We start from the raw sequence: 20,178 nt of genomic DNA, 5'->3' as shown, positions 1-20,178 counted from the left end.
GCATAAATCTTCAGAAACAGAGAAATACAAAAGACCATTTGGTGTGGCTTTGCTTTCTTGTTTACAATAGTATTAATACTAAATTTAAGCCCCTGTTTTTATAAGATGTTAAACGGGTATGTGCTGAATAGAAAAATGAGGGGAATAGGACTAAAAGTCTTAACTTCATTGAACTCCCAAGTTTCTGTTGAGACTTGGCTACAGGTGAGAACTAGCTTATCCCACAATACTCCTTGCACCATTTTCATTCTCCAGGATCTGCCAGAATGAGGAGGGTTAGACAGATGGCGGGAGGAAGCTATTCTATTGTAGCAAGAAAAGAAATTTGTTTTTTCCTCAATATGTGAAACCCTTTAAGACTTACTCTGCCTGCTACTAATTTCAAATTGTTTCAAGTTGCCTGTTTGATAATTTCAGGGATAAGCTACTGTTTACAGGATGACTAGGAAAGGTTTTGGATCAGGTCCCTTCCTGAGATGAGACGTTCAGATCAATTAGTTAGTATTAGTGAAGCAACCTAATAGTACCTTGGCATTGAGCAGAATTAGACCCCTAGTACTTTTGTAGTGAGTGAGAAGACCATAGGAGCAAGACTTGGAAGAAATGCACCAAGCACTGTAATCATAAATGGCTTCTGCACTAAACTGTGATGAGACAGAATGCACCCAAATTTCTGGACACTTAAACTCGGGAGAATAGATGGCATGATGAATAGCAGCGCTTTAGTCCAGAAGGACCTTGGTAACCTGGAAGGCTGGACAGCAGAAACCTCAAGTTTCAGTGAACAGAAGTGCAAATTTCTGCATCTCAAGCAGAAAACCACCATGCCATGGGTACAGTCTGGGAAGGGACTGGCTGGATAACAGCCCTGCTCAATAAGAACTGGGGATTATAGTGGGCAAGCCAAGGGTGAGTGGAGGTGAAATGTATGTAACAAAGGGCAACATCCACCAGTTACATTCGGGAAGGCTCAAGTTGGACATGAGGAATTTCTTCTTCAGCAGGAGGGTGGTACAGCACTGAAACAGGCTGCCCAGGGGGATCATGGGGTCTCCATCCTCAGGTTTTACAAGACCTGGCTGAAGCTGCAGCATGACCTGATCTATTGATAGTGATGGTCCTGCTCTGAGTAGAAGGCTGGACTATGTGACTTCCAGGGGTCTCTTCCAAGCAGAACTTTATAATTTTATGATAAATTTGATCTAACTTCATGTTTGCTTCATTTCCAAACCACCCAAGATGGTGAGTGAGAGACAGTGTGTTTGAGTTCTACGCAAATGTTATAAAATAACATATTTCCAGAGGTGCCCTTTTTGTCCTGTAATAATCAATAATGAATAAAATCTTGAGTTTTTCAATGTCAAGAATTTATTGTAGGTAGCTACCACCAGATGTTCTTTTTTTTAAAAAAAAAAAAAAGCCTAAACATGCTAATCCAGCTAATGTACAATATCTGAAGTGTGTGTGACTGTTAGTTTATGTTAAGAGCTTGTTTGAACAATTTAGGCAAATTTCCTCTCTTGATTTCCTCTCAGTTTCTCTGGGGGTGGAAGAGGGTGAGGGAAAACTTTTCTGGGGAAGGAAGAAATCAGAGGCTGTACTGCTATCAAGCATTCTCAAAATGTAATTTAAAATGTCAGCCACTATGGCAACAGTTTTGTATTGCCTTTTTTAATAGGAGTAATTATTGTACTCAAGCCAAATAATGAGTAATTAGGGACTGTTTATTTTCAAAGCTATCTCCAAGGTGGGAAATTGTGCTGCTTCCCCCCCCCCCTTCAAAATACTAAATTCCTAAGTTGTAATACTTACGCCTTGCATTTCACATTAGTTGTTATATGTGGTTTAGTTTGGGTTTGCTGCAGGACTTCATTGAGGCAGATGAAATGGTGTGAGGGGGTGAGATGTCCAGAAGAAACAACTGCATGGTAGACAAAGTGCAGTACTAGGACTCTGAACAAAATTGATTTCTGCCACAGACCTAGGTAGTCTTCTACAAGTCTATCCACTACTGTGCATATCTATGTAACAGCAGCATCTTGGCAAAGATATGCTGATGATATAGGGTGCACAGGCCAGTTTGTTACCGCCTGATGAGTTAAGAGAGTACATGGTTGGTATTCACCAGCGTTAGGGTGGTTGTGGGTGCAGCCTCAGGTTTCACCCCGTCCACTATTAACAGCGTATTGCTGCTAAAGGAGTCTTCCCGCACTTGCAGCTGTAGAAGGGGTTGGTTCAGCTAAATGATCCTACAGAATATTCCTTGTTTGGATGTTTTGTTTGTAATGATAGGTTGGTTTTCCATCAGATCAGTGAGTTGCCCTGACTCTCCTTGCAGCCTCCCAGTCACTAACACCAAGGCAAAAGAGGCAGCGAGGGACAGGAGGGCAAGCTGGACCGTCTCTTCCAGCAGTAGCCATGATTAAGTTGAATTAAGTCTAATGAGACTTAAACCTTAAAATAATATGAGGTGTTGGGAGGCCACGGACTGAATACCAGCTAAAATCTCTCCCAGTAAATTGCAGATAAAGCAGCCCACCTATTCTGCATTTGTTTCTCCACAAAGAACCTTAAAGGCTCCCCTCCTGCCTTTCCAAAACCCAGGCTCCCCTCTTCCTTCCAAAGGGTATTTTATACTAATCTCTACAGACTTTCTTTCAGGAGTCGTGTCTAAGATATGTATAAATAAGAGATACTGTTTTCAGTAGGCAGGATCACTTACAATTTGACAAGATCGTGTCTGTGTATAAAATGAACAAGAAATTAAGCAGGAAGGTAAAACTGAAGCCTTTGTAAGAAGTACACAAATGTGTCTTGAAGTATCTGACTAGAGAAGTGAATTACAACTGTTTGGAAGACTTGTTAAAATGCACAGACAGTGCTAACTGCAGGCTCCTAGTTGCCCCAAGCAAGCTAAAAGGTATCCATCCTTCCCCAGCTGCGCATCTGCAGATACGAAATGCTCTGAATATTTTGTTGCCCTGGGCAACTCACTTGCTCTGCCTTTACAATATACGTAGCCCTGTCCACAACTCAGGGGAACTTTGCTGCGCTTGCCACGGTTACTGTGACAACCATGGGCAGCATAACCCTTTTTAGCAAATACTGGTTTAACATGTAGGGGTTTGTGATGGTAATGAAACAAGTCACACAGTCTGTGATGTTACCCAGATGGATGGCTGTTCGAAAACAAAGCTGCCAAAGCACCCCTTAGTGCTTCTTGCCTTAGCTTTGTCATTTCCATTTTCAAGCTGCTTGGTTAGCTGCTTCCTCCCTGCCCAACAGCACTAGCACTGTTCCTGCATGTCCCAGCTCCTCACTCCTGACATTGACCTTCCTTTCCACCGTTCCCCTTTTCTGTACAGCTGTCACCCAGCTCTCCTGCCTCACCTCCTCTTCCTTCTGAATTTTCACCTCCACTCACAAGAGTATCTGCGCTGCTTTCCACCTTACACCTTGTGTTTAAGATACAGTCCTTCAAGGTATCTATGAAGCTAGTGATCCTGCATGCTGGTCCCTAAGACCCTGGAAGATAGCAAACACAGAAGATGTAAGAATCATCTGAGGTACTCTTCCAGTTGTTGCAAATGCCAGAAAAAAACAAAAACTGTCCAGGCCCTGACCTGCTCCAGCGTAGGTGGTGTAGGGTTTTTAAGCTTTGTTAAATTGACGTTTCTGAAAGTTCGGTCCAGACAAAAGAGGTGATCCAGTGGCTTGGGCTTTAATTTGGATTGTGGGAAACCAGATTTAAATGTCTGCTCTCTTGTTGACAGCCTGCGTAGATGTGGGAGTATCATGGTCTCCTTATGCTTCAGAATCCCATTTTATAAACATGTAATGCTAGTATTTTTGTTGCAATGAGAAATACTGTAAAACACAAGAATGATGAGATGTATCATGGTGGAGGAAAAGGGATATATATGTATTTAAGCTAGCTCTTTTGTTACTTGCTTTTAAATGGTGTCTATAGACTTAATGTTTTTCTTTTTGTAATTGCTCAGAAGTTGATGGCTCTCCAGTATCTGAGATTGAAGGCCCTTTCACAACAGCAGATGTTGCAAGCAACTGTGTTTCTAGTGTTTCTTTCCATGAACCGGTGTTGTGGATTGCCTCCTATGCTCTCATGAGCCTGTGTGGAATTATCCTCCTTGTACTGATCATCCTGCTGCTTATTCCACCACGGTGCCAGCATCGCTACACCGACAATGACGTGGTCAATGACGAATCCTCCTTAGTGCGTCATCGATGGAAATGAGAAACTTGATCGTGAAACCTGGGACTTAAGCAGAATGAAGAACAAAGTACTTTGCCAAGGGGAAGAAGCCAATGCCTCAGCCCTTTCTACGTTCATTACAAATTGTTGTTGAAATCCCGCCAAATACCCTGCATCATAACTTTTTAAGCTTTATTTTCTAACACTGATTCTGAACCAAAGCACTGTTAACCATGTCTTAAGTGCTATGGTACTGGAATTGCTACTGCAGTACAATGAGCCTTTATGCTCTCAATAGTACCTTCTTTTTAAAAAGAAAAAAAAAAAAAAGAAAAAAAGAATCCTCACACCGTGATGTTCTTCCACTGTCTGAACAAAATTGTCCATCCGTCTTTCACAAAAAAGGACCTGTCAGTATTTTCTAATTGAGCCCTGACTGTAGAAAAAGAGAAAAAACCTTAATATTCTTTCTTATTAATTGCATTAAATGAATACTGCTTTCTGTTTACATCAATTCATTCTGAAACTGTACTTATGGTGCAAGGGAGGGAGAAAGGTCAGACTTAAGCAGCAGAGAAAAGCAAGTGAGGTCAAGAAGACATGTTGTTTGTGGGGTTTTTTTCCCTCAAGATCACTGCTGCCACTTGAGAAGGTCACCCTTCCTGATTGTCATTACAAAATAGTTTGAGGAGGTGAAAACCAGGAAACAAACTTGTTCAGCCTTAGTGTAAAACAAGACTACCTCTCTTAATTTACAAGGATGCTACCACTGGTAAGCATGTGGCTTAGAACTGGTCTTGAAGCACAAGGTGCTCCATACAACCAAATGCAACTCCTTGGCTTTGAAGTGTAGTGGATTTTATAAAAATTAATACTTCATGACTTTCCACTTTGGTGCACAAAAGAAGCCTTTCAGTTTTCACCCTAACGTGGGGTTTTGTGGGGTTTGTTGTGTTTTTTGAGTTGAGGATGACTGATAGTAAGAAAAGGCTGGTCTGCATATGCATGGACAGATGATAAAGCTAAGGTCCGTTTTCTGCCATCTCTTGGTATTCCTAGTGAGCACATAACAAAAAGGAAAAAACAAAATGAGAAAGACAGCCCTGTTTTGGGGCTGAGCTCAGCAACCTAGAAGTTCAAGGAAAAAGTAGCTGTCTTCATGGACAGACTGTGAAGTGAAAGTCTTAATGCTGGCTTGGTTTTTTCAACTTGAACAGCAATTGGAAGTGTTTAGTTTAGCTTCACTGGTGTGTCAATCAAATGAAAAGTGTGTGTGTGTACTGACCGGCTGAAAACAAACATGTGGTAAGACTGAAAAAACAATAGTGGGAGGGAGCAGGGAAGAATATATTTGACCAGACCTCCATTATGCAAGCGTACATCTTAATGCTGAGGTCAGAACATGGTTTTTTCTTTACAGATAGGACAATTTTTCTTGTATTTAGTCAGTGACTGTTGCAGGACCTCCACTGCTTTTCTATAACACTGGTATAGTGGATTTGAAAGATAAACAATGCAAAGTTGAGGAGTCCAGTGATAACTATTAGTTGGGGGGGTGGAAATTCCTTTGCATTTCAATAGGAGAGCAGTCTGCTTATGTGTGGGAAACAAGGAGAGGAAAAAAAGGAAGCTTAGCTCTGCATCTCCCAATCCCTTGCCTAGAAAATTTTCTGCCTATAATCCCTTCATATAGCTTTCTGATTCACACTGCCTCTGCATCCGACTCTACTTAGAATAAGCAAAGATTTTTTTTCAGGAATGGTGCTTTTACAGAGGTGCACATAAAGTGTGTGAAAATAAAGCACTGTTGGGTTTTTTTTTTAAACTAACTTGTGTTTTTCACTTCATAACTGGAAGTGTGTGTGGTTTTCTCTCCTTTTTAATTCTTGCACTTTCAGATTGCTTGGCTGAATAGAGTGAAATAATTGGTGTTGTGATCCAATGTCTGAAAATTATTTCTCTTGGAATTAGGAGTTGGAAATAGGAAATTTTGAGTTTGTTTCCTTCTTCCTCTGCCTTCTAGTTTTTAAGGGGAGAAAAATGATGCATTATAAGGAATATAAGAAGCTATATAGTTTAGGTGTTTTCTCCCTATTCTATTTTCTGTACTTCTCTCTCAACATCTTATAATTAGAATTTTTAGTACATGTTATAATAAGAAGTTCCCTTGAGCTTTTCTTAAAGCAATAGACTTTGCTGTAAAAAGAGAGAGCGATGTTTCCAATTCAGTGATTCAGTTCCATGTCGTCCTCCTGGGTTTGGTTTGATACATAACAAATAATTTCAAAGTTGTATTCCTTCTCCAGTACAGTAATGCTTCTGTCACCTGTTTCAAACAGAAACACAATGTGACTGTTTGGACTGATACAGTGGTAAACAATGAGCCCTTTTCCAATTCAGAAAGGAATAACACCTGCATGCTCTTAAAACATTTCTTAACTGCTTCTCTCTCCCCAGGCCCTCCTATCTCCTTACCACAAAGAGTTTTAGGAAGGAATTTACTGGGAAAGGTTCCTAGTATGCTTTCTAATGACAAGCGAGATTTCTTCCGAGTTGCTTAACAAAGTCTTTTTAGTGCACTGGATTTCATATAAAAGTCATTCAGTTTTACCCTTTCACTTTGAATGTCATTGGTCAAGACATTTTAATATAAACACTTGAATTATATGAGCAATAATAAAGTAGCACAAGTGAAATAGTAATATATTCTTTAGTTTTCATGGCATCCCTTGCCACTAAAATTTGGCTTATAGTAAAAATGCTGTTAGTGACATCTGCTAGCAGCACAAACTTCATCTCAGCTTGTAAATTGATACTTACACTGGTAGATATTCAGGTGAGTATTGCTTTGTTGCTCTGGCAACAAGAAGAGCAATAGAAACCCTTGAGGGCTCATTTTTAGCCTACAGCACATTAAGAAAAATAATGCTCTTGAGCATTTTTCTATGAAAGATGAAATACAACGATAGACTACAGTGTTACCAAGTGTGTCTTACTAGTGATCTCTTTCCCTGACATATTTTCTTTTAAAGGAGAGTGCTGTGAGGTATTTTATACTCCTGTTAACCAACTTCAGAGATAAGATTAAACCATACCTTTTTGAGGGGGGGGGGGACACAACACGGATGGACAACAAAAAACAGAGCTTTGAGTAAAGATGGTGCTGGAAAATATTCTCTATTTATTATGGAAGACAGGATGTTCCACATCACAGCACTCCAGCTCAGTTCTTGTGCACGTATCAATATTTTTTGCAGAGCCAGTGTTTTCCTAATGTGAATGCAATATCATGTACCATGAAAATGTCAGAAAGCTGTGTTTCATTGGGTGCAGCCTTTTAGGTAATTGATGCTATCAGTTCCATCATTAGGGATTTGAAGATGTGTGATTTGAGTTCAAGTAGTTAAACCTGAGTTCAGGCATGGGAATAGGTTAGTTCTATCCCACTGCCTTCACAAGTTTTAGAAATATTATCATGGGCTTTTTGGCTCAATTTAAATGCTGAATAAAATAGATGAAGAATTTTAATGACTTCTTTTCATGTTCTGTAAAAGAAGTTAGGTAGAGGGGATTGGTCTGTTTTTAAGGTGAAAGAGCTTGTATTTAGGTTTTTTATGTTGGATCAACGTAAACAACATATCAAGCTAGTGTACCATTCTAGTTTGATGCTGCGCAGGTTAACTAGTGGTAATCACAGAGCTATGGGTTTTGGTATCCCTTGTTAACATATGTGTTGCTTAACAATAGTTAACTCTCTATCAGTTAAAGTCAACCTATGGGTATTCTACCCAGTTACTTGCTGCGCATTGGCTGGCCATGTTTCACTGAAAGATGAGTCATTTGTATGCTAACCTTTTCCTTTTAAATATGAAAAAGCTTATGAGAGTTGCTTAACACAGCACTTTTTCAGAGAGAGCGGCCCTTAAATTTTCTGATAATCCAGGATGATTGTGCTGCTGAAAGCTTCCTTGATTTCTGTACAGGTTTCCAACAACTAGGTTGGTTGTCATATCCTGATCTCAGACATGAGCCTCATATATATAAGGAGTAATATGAGCTGCATAAGGAAGGGGTCTGGTACAATGACCTTTGGAGGTGAAAGTAAAGGAAACTATGAAAGAGAAATAAGGAAGCTACCTATAACTTCATCAAAAATTTTAAAAGCATAACAGATTGATCCTTTTAAAAAAGGTCTGTACAATTTATCAAGACATTAGTTCCTGTCAAACTTGGCTCCCTGATTGATAAATTGTTAATTCCTGGCTGCTGAAGTTCTTGCTGCTGTTCAGAGAAGTGAAGACAGATTGGTAATTGGATACGAGCAATCTTCTGAGCCAGTCAGATTTTCTGGTTTCTGGGGCCTAATTAGACATTAGACCAGGCTTGTGAGTAATCCAGAGTCCTGGTAATGGCTCCTCAGAAATGCTATCTGCAGTATAATTGTTAGCTTCAGCCAAACCCCTGGGTGAGATGAATCCATACTGCAAAAGCCACTGCTACTACTTGCACTAACTGACAGAGGGCCTATAGTGAGCTGAAGCTGGCTGGTGTTGTGAAATCACAATAATTGAGTCTTCTACCAGACTGCCGGAACAAGGTGAGGTATCTTGGTGGAGCAGAATGGGAGAGCGACTGCAGCTGCTGACAAGCTGCTCTAAGTGTAACATCAGTCATTCACCTGGCTTCTTTGGTAAGCGTTCACTTGTCTGAATATTTTGAAAGCCAGTGTGCTCTAAGGTGCTTATTGCTGCTTCTGGGAATCATCCACTCACAGGTGAATAAGGGGCATGATCATCCTGAAGTAGAATCATTGACCAACTATTGAATATTCCCCTCTCTAAATAAAGCACATAGTGATGTCTCACCAGTAGCAATAGTCTGTTTGTAAGCAACAAAACCTGTTATTCTAAAACATGTTGACATCAGTGACTGTACAGTCATAATACAAGAATGTTTTGTGTTTGCCTTTTTTCGTGTTTTTTTTCTTTTTCATTTCACTGTATCTAGGCTTTGGCTGGGTCTTTGCGGTCAAGTAGTTTTTGAAAAACTGGGAATTTCAGATTAGACTACAAAGGCATATAGAGAATTTATTTTAAGCTAGACAAAAAGTAAAACACAGAAGGTAATTTCCAGCATTTAAAAGGCAGTAGCCCTCAATAAATAGTCTCTCTCTTTTTAAATTGATGATAATCACTTAAAATAATGTATTTTAGTATAGCCTACTAATTCACTGGCTGTAAATCTTTCAATTTTTCTGATTGTCTTCTGGCCCCCTGTTGTGGTTTAACCCCAGCTAGCAACTAAGCCCCACATAGCTGCTCACTCTCTCCCCCGTGGTGGGATGGGGAAGAGAATCAGAAGAGTAAAAGTGAGAAACTATTGGCTTGAGATAAAGGCAGTTTAACAGGCAAAGTAAAAGCCATGCACACAAGCAAAGCAAAACCAGGAATTCATTCACTGCTTCCCATTGGCAGGGCTCCATAACGTGTAATGGTTACTTGGGAAGACAAGCACCATCACTCTGAACAACGCTGGGCATGATGTCACATGGTGTGGGATATCCCTTCGGTCAGTTGGGGTCAGCTGTCCCAGCCGTGTCCCCTCCCGACTCCTTGTGCACCCCCAGCCTGCTCGCTGGTGGGGTGGGGTGAGGAGCAGAAAAGGCCTTGACCCTGTGTAAGCCCTGCTCAGCAGTAACTAAAACATCCCTGTGTTATCAACACCGGTTTCAGCACAAATTCAGATCGCAGCCCCCTACTAGCTATGATGAAGAAAATTAACTCTACCCCAGCCAAAACTAGCACCACCCCCTCATTGCTCCACCCCTACCTGCCACAAATATTTCCTAAAAGTGAAGACCTCAATATCCAAAATTCAGCCAAACAAAAGTTACGGGGTTTTTTGTGACCGTTCACAGACTTGTTTTAAAGTCGTTTATAAGGCTTTAGAAACCAACTTTATGTTAAAAATACTTACATTAGTATTAGGAGGAGAATGTGAGCCAAAAGTTAATCTGTGTCAGTGATCCCCACATTTGTCTGTGTGCAAAGAACTCCTTTGTGCATTTGACTACATTTTCTAGCCCTCTTTCAATTTCCACTTGGACATATTTAACCACTTGGTCTTCCTCAGTGGTCCTGTATGTTTTCTGTTTCCTCTGTCCTGATGAAATACAGGGGTGGAGTGGTGGACTGCAAGGAGCTGGGAGAGTTAGCGCCATTAATTCCTTGAAGGCCTTGCTGGTTTTTGTCCTACCACCAACTGTAGTGGACCCTTACCTGCTGTTGGATCGTCCTGCTGTCTCAGGCAGTTCTGGTTTTTCCAGTCGAGCAACTCAGCCTACTCTGATTTTAGTGATGTGTACTTAGGCAAAATACTTGAATAAGGTACATTGTTTGTAACCATCCTCTCATCACATCTGTCTTTGAAGAGGGAAATTTTCACAAAGCCATGTCAAACCTGCAGAGGGTGTGTATATTCCTGTGTTGTTAGAGAGGAATTACATAGTTGAATATTTAAATGGCTGTATTTGTAACGTAGCTGTCCTTCATAAAATTCCGGGGGGGAAAAAATGGACTTAAGCAAGTCATGTTGAAGTGGTACTGAAAAGACAGCTAACAATTTCTTGATAGCACCAAGGCATAGATTACTGCAGTAGGTCCCGGAAAAAAGTGCTTTGCTAGCCTATGCTCTGTGTGTGCATAAACTATACAAGGCTGAGTGTTTAAATAAGATTTATCTGAAACAGGCAGTTCACATTTTTTATTGAAAACTTTATATGGAGATGCAGAAATCTTTTAAGAGTTTAACACTACATCAACTGTTATTTGATAGTTTTTTAGGAAGCATGGAAAGGATTTAAACTTTAAGGAAATTATTCCGTCTTGTAGAGGCTGTTGTTCACCTGATTTTATTTTCTTTTAATAGATGAGATGTAACATTGACTGAAAGGAAAATGGGATCAAAACTTTGAAAAAAGGGGTGCAGACTTTTTAATTCAGTCATCAGGTGATGTTAGGATGTCTATCCCACTTACTGTCAAGCCTCATTACTGAATTTTCCAGAAGCTGATATTTTGTACTTTCAGGTCTTGGCATTTTCAGATATACAGTATGTAAAAATCAAATTTTCTGTTGCTTAAAATAAATCATTAATTCTTCCAACCTATTCAGCGTGTCTTTTAAAATCCTGTTTAGATGAACTTCCAAGCCAAATAATTATATCATCCAAATTCTTCCTAGTACTTTCAATTCTAATGTCTCACTTTAGCTCTGAAAAGAAAGCAGAACTGCTCTAGATCTCACCTGAACCTTGAGGGAAAGGAAAGATGCAGGCAAATTTAGCTCCCAGGTGATTTTTCCTGCCTACACTGAAACAACTGAGATGTTCTTGCTTCAACTTTTCATCAGTTCATTTCAGTATCGGACAGAAATCGGGCACAGAAAACATTAACTTGAGAAGATGAAGCTTCTGGTTATCTGGGACGGATTCAAGTAATATTTTGGACTGTTGCTCTCTGCTGCCCTAAAGTACAAAAGAAAGCGGCATACAAATTGAATGTCCCTCTCCCCAAGACAGCCAGCCGCCCTGAGAGTGTTGGTTTCTCACCTTGGGAGAACTAGGAGGAGGGTGGTTACTGTGCGCTGTGTTTTGTACCCCGGGAGGTGGCGCACATGGTTTGTTTTTCAACTAGAAGAGTTTTGCGCCCTTTCACGGCAAACTCTGTTGTCTCGCCTGAGTTCTATTAAAAGTACTTTCTATTCTTCTCTTTTTTTAAATATCCTACCTAAAAAGGTCCTTAACTTGGGGTCTCCAGATCATTCAGTAATACCCCGCTTCCCTCCTCCTAATGGCCTCTTTTTAAAAGTCCATTATTTTTATGCCCTGAGTTTTTGTGTATGCATGCTTATAAACTTGGGGGATTGGTCCAGCAAGATAGATTAGCTCCAGCTGTTTAATGTGGTAGTTTTATTTCACACTTTGGAAAGCTGGCTGATTTTGCTTATTACTGTCCTGATATCCGATAAAGCCTGCCTATTATTAGACAGCTCTGCTCACAAAGGTACCATAAAAGTTTTCAAATGTTTTCTTTTGCTTAAACTTCTCCTTTGCTTCTGAAATTGCCATCATCTTCAATGCACCCTCTGTGCTTCAGGCAAAACTGTAAAACTGTCTGCTCAGTCACACTTCTCTTAAAGCTGTCCCATCTAGACAAAACACCTTTTAAGTTTGTGCATGAAACACAAAAGTAAGAATTTATTGCAAGAGTATGGCTTTTTTGGTAACCACAGTGCAGTGTCGACAAACACATGAAGGTTTACAATTCAAGTGCTCCATTTTCAGGACAACATGTAATTCTGATGACCACTTAAACTATAAACGTTAACTATTCTTCCTTTTCTGCACCAAAACAAACTCTTTTTAAAAATAAATGGTTTGGATTTTTTTTTCCTTCTAGAGGCTAACAAGCAACATCTACTTATACCTTGACTCATTACTTGTTTTTCTAGGAAATTCATAGCATTTCCTAAGAAATACAGCTTATTGTAAAGACTACAAGAATCTATGCTGCCAGTGTATACACAAATATTAGCATATTGGATTTTTATAGTTGTTAGCTAGATAAAACTACTTTTTATGAATAAACAAGGTATTGTGTTATTCAAGTTATCTATTTTCACACACCCAGCGCTGTTCTGAAGTGCTCTGCATGAAAATACCACTTACTTTGGCTTTGGTTGAGTTGCTCTTAATCATAAACTCAACATTAACTTCACCTTCCCATATTTTTACTTTGTGAGATTTTTTTGTTGTACACACTGGACATTCTCTAAGCTGGTGTTTTATACTGATCTTTAATTGCTGATGTATTTTCACACAGTTCTCTGCTTGTATATTCCCTTTCATTGATGAACTTGTACCACCTTTTACCCACACCATACAGCAATATTGACCTGCTGTGACTGCCCACATCTGTTGCCATCTTGGCCCACAGGTAAGGTGATACCTTTTTTCTCTCTTCCCTCCTCTCTAGAAGGCAGGTCTGAAAGAAACTCAGCTCTGTCACTGTGTGTGTGGACTGGGCTTCAAAAGTGGATTTACTGCGGGTTTTTTTGCTCTTTTAAGCATCACCTTTGGGTGACCTGAGCTGATTACAGCAGTGTCAGCCTGGATCCCTGTTGAGAAACCTGGTGTTGGCAGAACGGATCAGGGAAGAGGTCCAGGACATACCACAGGATGTCATCTTATCAAGTTACAAGTGCTTTGGGATTGCTGATAGCAGGCCTTTGCCAGTCCAGCTGTCTCTGGTAAATCTCTACTTGATTGAGTGGGCTTACAGAATTGTTTGCATCTAGACTTGGCTGTGGACCATGTGGGATTGCTCAGGGTCTGTGCTAATAGGGACCTGTAGGCCTTAATGACTGTTGCTGACAGTAACATTTCAAGAAAACAGACAATAGAGATGCTGTAGGATTGTGCAAAGCCATATCAAAGTATCCAGCTTTTAACAGAAGGATTTTCCCTTCTCCCTACCCTTGCCTTCCTCTTCGGAAAAGTTTGGGCCCCTGTGTATTAAAGATTATTAAATTTGGGCCCATAATGTGTTACACCACTACTGCTATTATTGAGGAAACATTGCCAGTTGCCATCTGTCTGAATGAAGTACAATCAAATATATTTTCCTTGTGTATCTCTGGATTAACAAAGCATAAAAAAAACACAAATATGCCCCACCTTATGTTGTTTAACAGTCCAGCAACATCCTGGGAGCTAGACTCACTAGCTTTACAGGTTTCATAGCTTATCAGCTGAAAGTAATCATTGTTTGCTTTGTTGCCTTTTGTTATATGATCCGTTTTTTTATATCTAGGAGAAAGTTGTTAAGATTTTAATATAGCCACAAAAGAAGTATCTAAAAGCTCTTATCGTGTTCTAGCTATTTGCTACTGGGTTTCACAAAGCCGTTCAAGGTATACTAGAAAAAAAAGTAATTGTATTAAAATCTGCATTTAAATTCCTGTTTCTCCACATTACTGTTCGTGCTACCACAATTCAGGATGCTGAGGTTCTACCTGATTTGTGGGCACAAACACATGGTGAAGCATGGCTGAGGTAAGGCAGCTTAAATAACTGCTCTTCCACATTGCTACTCCTACTGTCCATGTGTACATTCTTATCTGTCCCAAGTCTTAGGTAAAATTAGTTAACTTAAACACCAGTTGCGTATTTTATGTAGGTGGTCTAGTTTTTCTAGTAGCCCTTGAAGTCCTTGTGACCTCTACAAGCAAATATTTGGTACAATATTCATTCTTTGCCTTACAAACTATGCCTCCATTTAAATCATTAAATTCTTTTAACACATCCTAGCAAGATTGCAAATACCTTGTTGGCCACTTGTGGATGAGCAGAAAACATGTAAATTAAATAGCTACAAGGACTGGAATGACACTTCTGCTATTTTATTAGCCAAGTAGGGAAGATTCAGAAAATACTTCTGGAGGTACAGTGGCTCAAAGGGTAAGCAGGAACTTGCGCTGTTGTAATTTTACAGTGTTAGCAAATGTCCATAAACTTTCTCTAAGGACTGTGGCTTTTGTGATGATAAGACAAGACTAACACATAAGCACTGTGTACATAGGTGTACCTGTTCCATTTAGTTGTAAGAGTTGTTTGTTTCATGAGTAGATTTCCTGTGCTGCTTATCACCAAAGGATCTTACAGCCTCACAAACATCGAGAGTGAAAATTAGTGTTTTGAAAGTTTTTGTCTAAGCTTTCAAATTATAGAAGAATGATTACAGAATAAGAACAGGAATGATACTCGAAGAGCATTCTGCATCTCACATATTTGATTAATTAATAAAGAGAGTATTGTGTTTCTTTTGCCACACAAAAGTGAGATACCTGAAGTAAAACATTGTAACGTTTCCTAGTCCTTTGATATTTAAAATACCCTCAGCTAGGGACCACCGGATCCCTGGGCCTTAGTAGGCAAGCAAACCAGTCATTCTGTTGTCTATAGCAAACTGCCTGGGTGTAGTTCAATGCAGTTTAGGCAGTAATGAAAATTAAGTAACCTGCTGCATTTTCCTTGTGGGTAATAGCAGGTAAATTTGTGGTTATCCAATAGATGCTGATCATTAATGATGAGGGTTTTGCACAGTAAGGTGTTATGGTGGTGACAAAGCTCCTAGGGGCTTAAAATTTTTATCTATGGAGTCTGTGACCCATCAATGCCCATACAATAAATTTATTTTATCCTGAGTCCTAGTTAATTTTCCTTGCTTTAATAAAAGTAGCAGAATTTTTCATCTGGCTACCATGAACAGTAGCATTTGGGGTTTAAAGACATATTATTTTTACTTTATAGGCTAGAAATACACTCATGAATAATTTAAATCATTTATTAGCAGAGTCGTCATTTTTTGATGTGCCATCTTGCAGGATAAGTGTTCGTGCAGAAATAATTGCAAATTTGGAAAACTAACCCAGAACAGTGTTTTCCTTAACTTCCTTTTGCCCACTCACAACTCCTTTTCCTCTTTGCCCTATGCTTGTCATTTCTTAAGTTTATTTGTCCCATGCTGCCGCTTTAATTACTCGCATGCCTAGGTTTTATTGGATGTTGGTTTTCATTTGCAAGCTCCAGTACATTTGAAAATATCCAGCAGCAATTACTCCCTTGGGCTTTACTTGCCATTTATAGGATACTATAATATCCCACTAACACATGAGGACAAGAAACATGTCTTCTCCAGGGACTGGAAACATTTATAGCTTTCATGGGTGTCCTGGGAGGAAGGCAAAAGCCCAGTCTGGGTGCAGTCCTGCATGTGCCCTCTTGCAGGATTTTATTCATCTGTTTCCTGAAACAAACATAATTTCTTTAAAGGCAGAGGAAATTAAGCTTAAGGGAAACTAAATCAGAGAGTTTAAGGGAAATACTAATTCACAGTGTAGTCTGAGAAATTTTCAAAATAAAATCACAAGCTTCCTTGTTGGGGTTTTGCCCAACTTGGAAGTCTTCAGCTGAATATTTTTGAGTGGATACTAAAGTCCTTAGAAATTATCTTTGGTGTGCGCGGTGATTTCCTCGATCCAGGGTCAGGCATATATAGACCCATCAACCATGGCATGTTGGGAACTGGATCTTTTAAAAAGAGAAAAGCAAGCTTATGATGTGGGGCACCAATGCTTTTATCTTACCTCATCTGCTACAGTCTAGAAAGCGTGCATTGCCAGCACCGTGCTGTAGTTTCACATTCTTTACATCTGGCCTGGGAGGCTAGGGAGTGGGAGAGAAGCAGGTGTTCTGCACTGCATTGCACCGCGAGAAAAGATAAACCAAGGGCTCTACCTGGTGGGCTGGTGCCCGTGGTAGGGCTTGTGTCATCCCGGTGCCGTGGCAGTGGGTGGAGGAAAGAGGAGGGGGCTCCAGTGCCCCAGGCCTTGACAGCTAAAACACCAGGCAGACCCTGGCCGTTGCCAGGAAAAAAGCCTGCCCTTGCTTGCCATTTGCTTTCTGGGTTTGGTTCAACAGACCTAAAAATAACTGATTCATATTGAGATTTGCGGGGGGTGGGGGGGACAGCTTTTTGAAGGGGCTACCGCATGGCATGTAAGCCTTCCTTTTGATCCTGCCAGCCAGCTGGTGTCTTTCTGTGGAAAATAAATTTTGGTGCTACCGCTTATGTTTGAGTTTTTTGGTAGTGTCTATGGTTGTATTAACTTGGCTTAAAAGGGGTTTCATTTGGCAGATTAATCCTTCTTCCCCTAATCCCACATGCCCTCTCCTCTTCCAGAGCAGCCGCAGCCGTTAGGAGCACCAGGCCCTCCATCGCCTTTGCCAAGGAGATAACATGAGACCTCAATGCTGCCCAGTCCTCCCCGACACCACCAAAGGGCAAAGAAGCTGGGAAGGCAAGGGGGCCATTGCACCTCCCTGGCCACACCCTGTGCAGTGCCTGTGGCTGGCCCCCAAACCCTGCTCCGCTCCCCTGAGGTGCCCTGCAGTTCCCCCAGTTCGCCTGCCGGGGTGGTGGCAGCAGCTACTGCCTCCCCCAGCGGCCCCCCCATGGCCTCCCTGTCCAAAGAAATTGCCCAGGGCAGCAGACTGTACTGCTGTGTCCCCTGACAGCATCCCATGAGGTGAGCGGGGGCCAAGCCCCCAGCCCAGGTCAGAGGGGATGGTACCTGGCCTCATGGCTGGGCCCCTGGCCAATGTCTGAAAACAGATGGACTCCCAGTTTTTTAGGTTGGGCTAATTTAAGCTCGATTTTTAAGACAATTCTTTTTTTTCCCCTCTGTTAAAGTCCTGCTGCATATGGGTGGGTGTATATTAGTGAGGTGTGGCAGCACGGCGATTTTAAGTTGGCTAAGCACAAAAAAAATTACCGTGCTTACATTTAGTGCTTTAGTTGCTGCCAAGGGCCAAGCAAGCACCTGAAGAAGAAAAGAAATTGGAAGTTGCTGTAAGGTGGGACTGCTAATGGTCATCTTGTCCTTCTGCTTTGCTGTCTTTAGTGCCCTGCCACACTGCCATCCAGACTGTCCGCACGGGTTCTTCCTCTCTGCTCCTCCCTGCCTTCTTACCTGTCTGGCACAGTGAGTATTGCTGAGTACCTCTGTGGCAGAAACAGAGTGGGGGAGGTTTGCGCCACTTGTCTGAGCACAGCAAGCCCTCTGTGGCACGCCATCCCCATGCTGATCCTTGGTGCTGAGCCAAGTAGCAGGCTGAGGAGCCACAGCCTCTAAAATCAGCAAAAGTGCAGTCTGGCTTTTGTGAATGTAGACCAAGCTTTGAATTTTATAACTCCTAGCTGCTGTGGGTAGCAAATCTTGTGCTGTCTTATCTTAAGTTTGTCTGAGCTTATGGCTTAGCTGCTGTTGTATAAGGTTTTATGCATGTCCATGCTTTTATACTTTTATACTAGAAAAAAAAGAGTATACATGTGCAGGATAATAACCTCAGTAAATCTAAGAGATCCAGGTGAACCCAGCAGATAGTTTCAATGTGGTCTCCCAGTGCCTCTGAATCCAAGAAAGCAAAACCAGAAGTTGGTTGACAATGAAAATGTTTCCTGAGAATTTTGAGAGCTAATTATAAACTGTGCAGGAGAGTTAGTAAATGTATTCATTAAACCTTAAAAGGCATATTTTAGAACCATTTAAGAAACTTGCAGTTTACGTAAAATATAGAATATAATAACAGAAATTAGACATTCTGTACTTTTTCTTCTACTTAGGTAAAATGCTATGCTGTTAAGCCTATTTTGCAACAGAGTTGCTCCATAGTTTTAATGAAAAACAGTGCAAAATCATTGTAAAGATAAGCCTGGTAAGCCAACAACAGAAAAAGAAAAACAAAATCTGATTGATGGGCGCATAGATCTTTACAATGCACCCCTCCCCCCTGAAAAAATAATCCCTGAAATCTTTAAACAAACTTGTAGTTTTCACTTAATTCTTCCTGGGTTTTGTCTTTGAGACTTGTGACTTGATCCTCTTTACAATTTAAATATATTTTTGTGTATAAATCTGAGTTGCTGGAGCGTGTCCAAACAAGGGCAATGAAGTTGGTGAAGGGTCTGGAGAGCAGCTTTTCTGAGGAGCGGCTGAGGGAGCTGGGGTTGTTTAGCCTGGAGAAGAGGAGGCTGAGGGGAGACCGTATCGCTCTCTACAGCTACCTGAAAGGAGGTTGTAGCAAGGTGGGTGTTGGTCTCTTCTCCTAAGTTACTAGCAATAAAATGAAAGGAAACGGCTTCAAGTTGCATCAGGGGAGGTTTAGATTAGGAAAAATTTCTTCTCTAAAGGAGTGGTCAGTCATTGGAACAGGCTGCCCAGAGGGGTGGTGGAGTCACCATCCCTGGAGGTGTTCAGAAAACATGTAGACGTGGCACTTCAGGGCATGGTTTAGGAGGCCTGGTAGTGTTGGGCTGACAGTTGGGCTTGATGATCCTAGAGGTCTCTTCCAACCTTAATGAGTCTATGAGTCTATGATTCTTTTTAAATATTCAAAAAGGGAAAAAGTGAGTAAGTGTCATTCTACACAGTTCTTGCAGCTTCCTCCTTTGTGATTGAACTTTGTCAGTGTTCACATTCACATTCACATTCACTGTATGAATTAAATGTTGGAATAATTTTCAGTATTGTTTTAGTGCAGGTTTGCACCACTACTAGTGGTAGTGTGAGATAGATTTCTCTTAGACTGAGGTAATAATTGGGAAACTTTTTATATCTCTGAAGATTCATTTTATTACTTTCTCAGTCTTAATCCTTTGATGAAAATATTGTAAGTTTCTCCCAGTAGCTTCCTTACAGTCACACAAATGCACACACTTATGACTCCTAAACACAATGACACAGAACATTTTAAGAGCTCAGATCAGTATCTTAAAGAGGTTTACTGTCCTTTTTTTTTTTTTTTTTTTGGTGTGTTTTTCCTTTTTACTGACACAGGAAATGAGAAACTGGGATTATTTACAGGAGAACCTTCAATGTTCATAATGACCTTCATCCTTCCGCACTGGGGTTCAAGGGCTGGAGTATAGCTGTGCTTCAATTATTAAGGATGACTGGGTCAGAGAGGGCCCTTTACTACTTCTGTTGCTATTATAAAGAATGGGAGTTCAGGTGACAGTGCTGTTTGTTCACTGTTAGCTTTACCAATCTGCCTTTTCTGCAGTGCTCTGTTAGGCTTTTTGTTTTTAAAGCTAGGTAGAATGCCGGAAAAACCACTTGCACAAGTACGGGATAGAGAGTAGCTAGAGAGGTAAAATCTCCACAGGAAAAAAAGAAGATCTGGTCTTGATGGTAGATTATAAATGGAACCCAAGTCAATAAAGTTTACTTTTAAGAAAAAAAGTCAAACATCCTTCTGGCATGAATAACCAGAATTAGAGCCTCCAGAATGTGTGTGTTGGATGAGTGTCTCCGTTCTGCAGTGAAAGACGCAGACCGATTGGG

The 20,178-nt window shown here is 40.7% G+C and overlaps 1 protein-coding gene across 1 annotated transcript in view; it reads left to right on the top strand.

Moving 5' to 3' along the window:
• BACE2 (beta-secretase 2) overlaps window positions 1-4,721 on the top strand; it is a 48,238-nt gene extending 43,517 nt beyond the window's left edge. Inside the window, exon 9 of the mRNA XM_075099577.1 lies at window positions 4,002-4,721. Coding sequence (XP_074955678.1) covers window positions 4,002-4,255 — 254 coding nt within the window. The 3' untranslated portion in view covers window positions 4,256-4,721. The remainder of the gene's footprint in view (window positions 1-4,001) is intronic.
• The last annotated feature ends 15,457 nt before the right edge of the window (window positions 4,722-20,178 follow it).

This window comes from Phalacrocorax aristotelis, chromosome 1 (genome assembly GCF_949628215.1).
Source record: "Phalacrocorax aristotelis chromosome 1, bGulAri2.1, whole genome shotgun sequence".
NCBI lineage: Eukaryota > Metazoa > Chordata > Aves > Suliformes > Phalacrocoracidae > Phalacrocorax > Phalacrocorax aristotelis.
The sequence above is the reverse complement of the archived record's forward strand: the minus strand, read 5'-3'. Positions and strand labels throughout refer to the sequence as shown.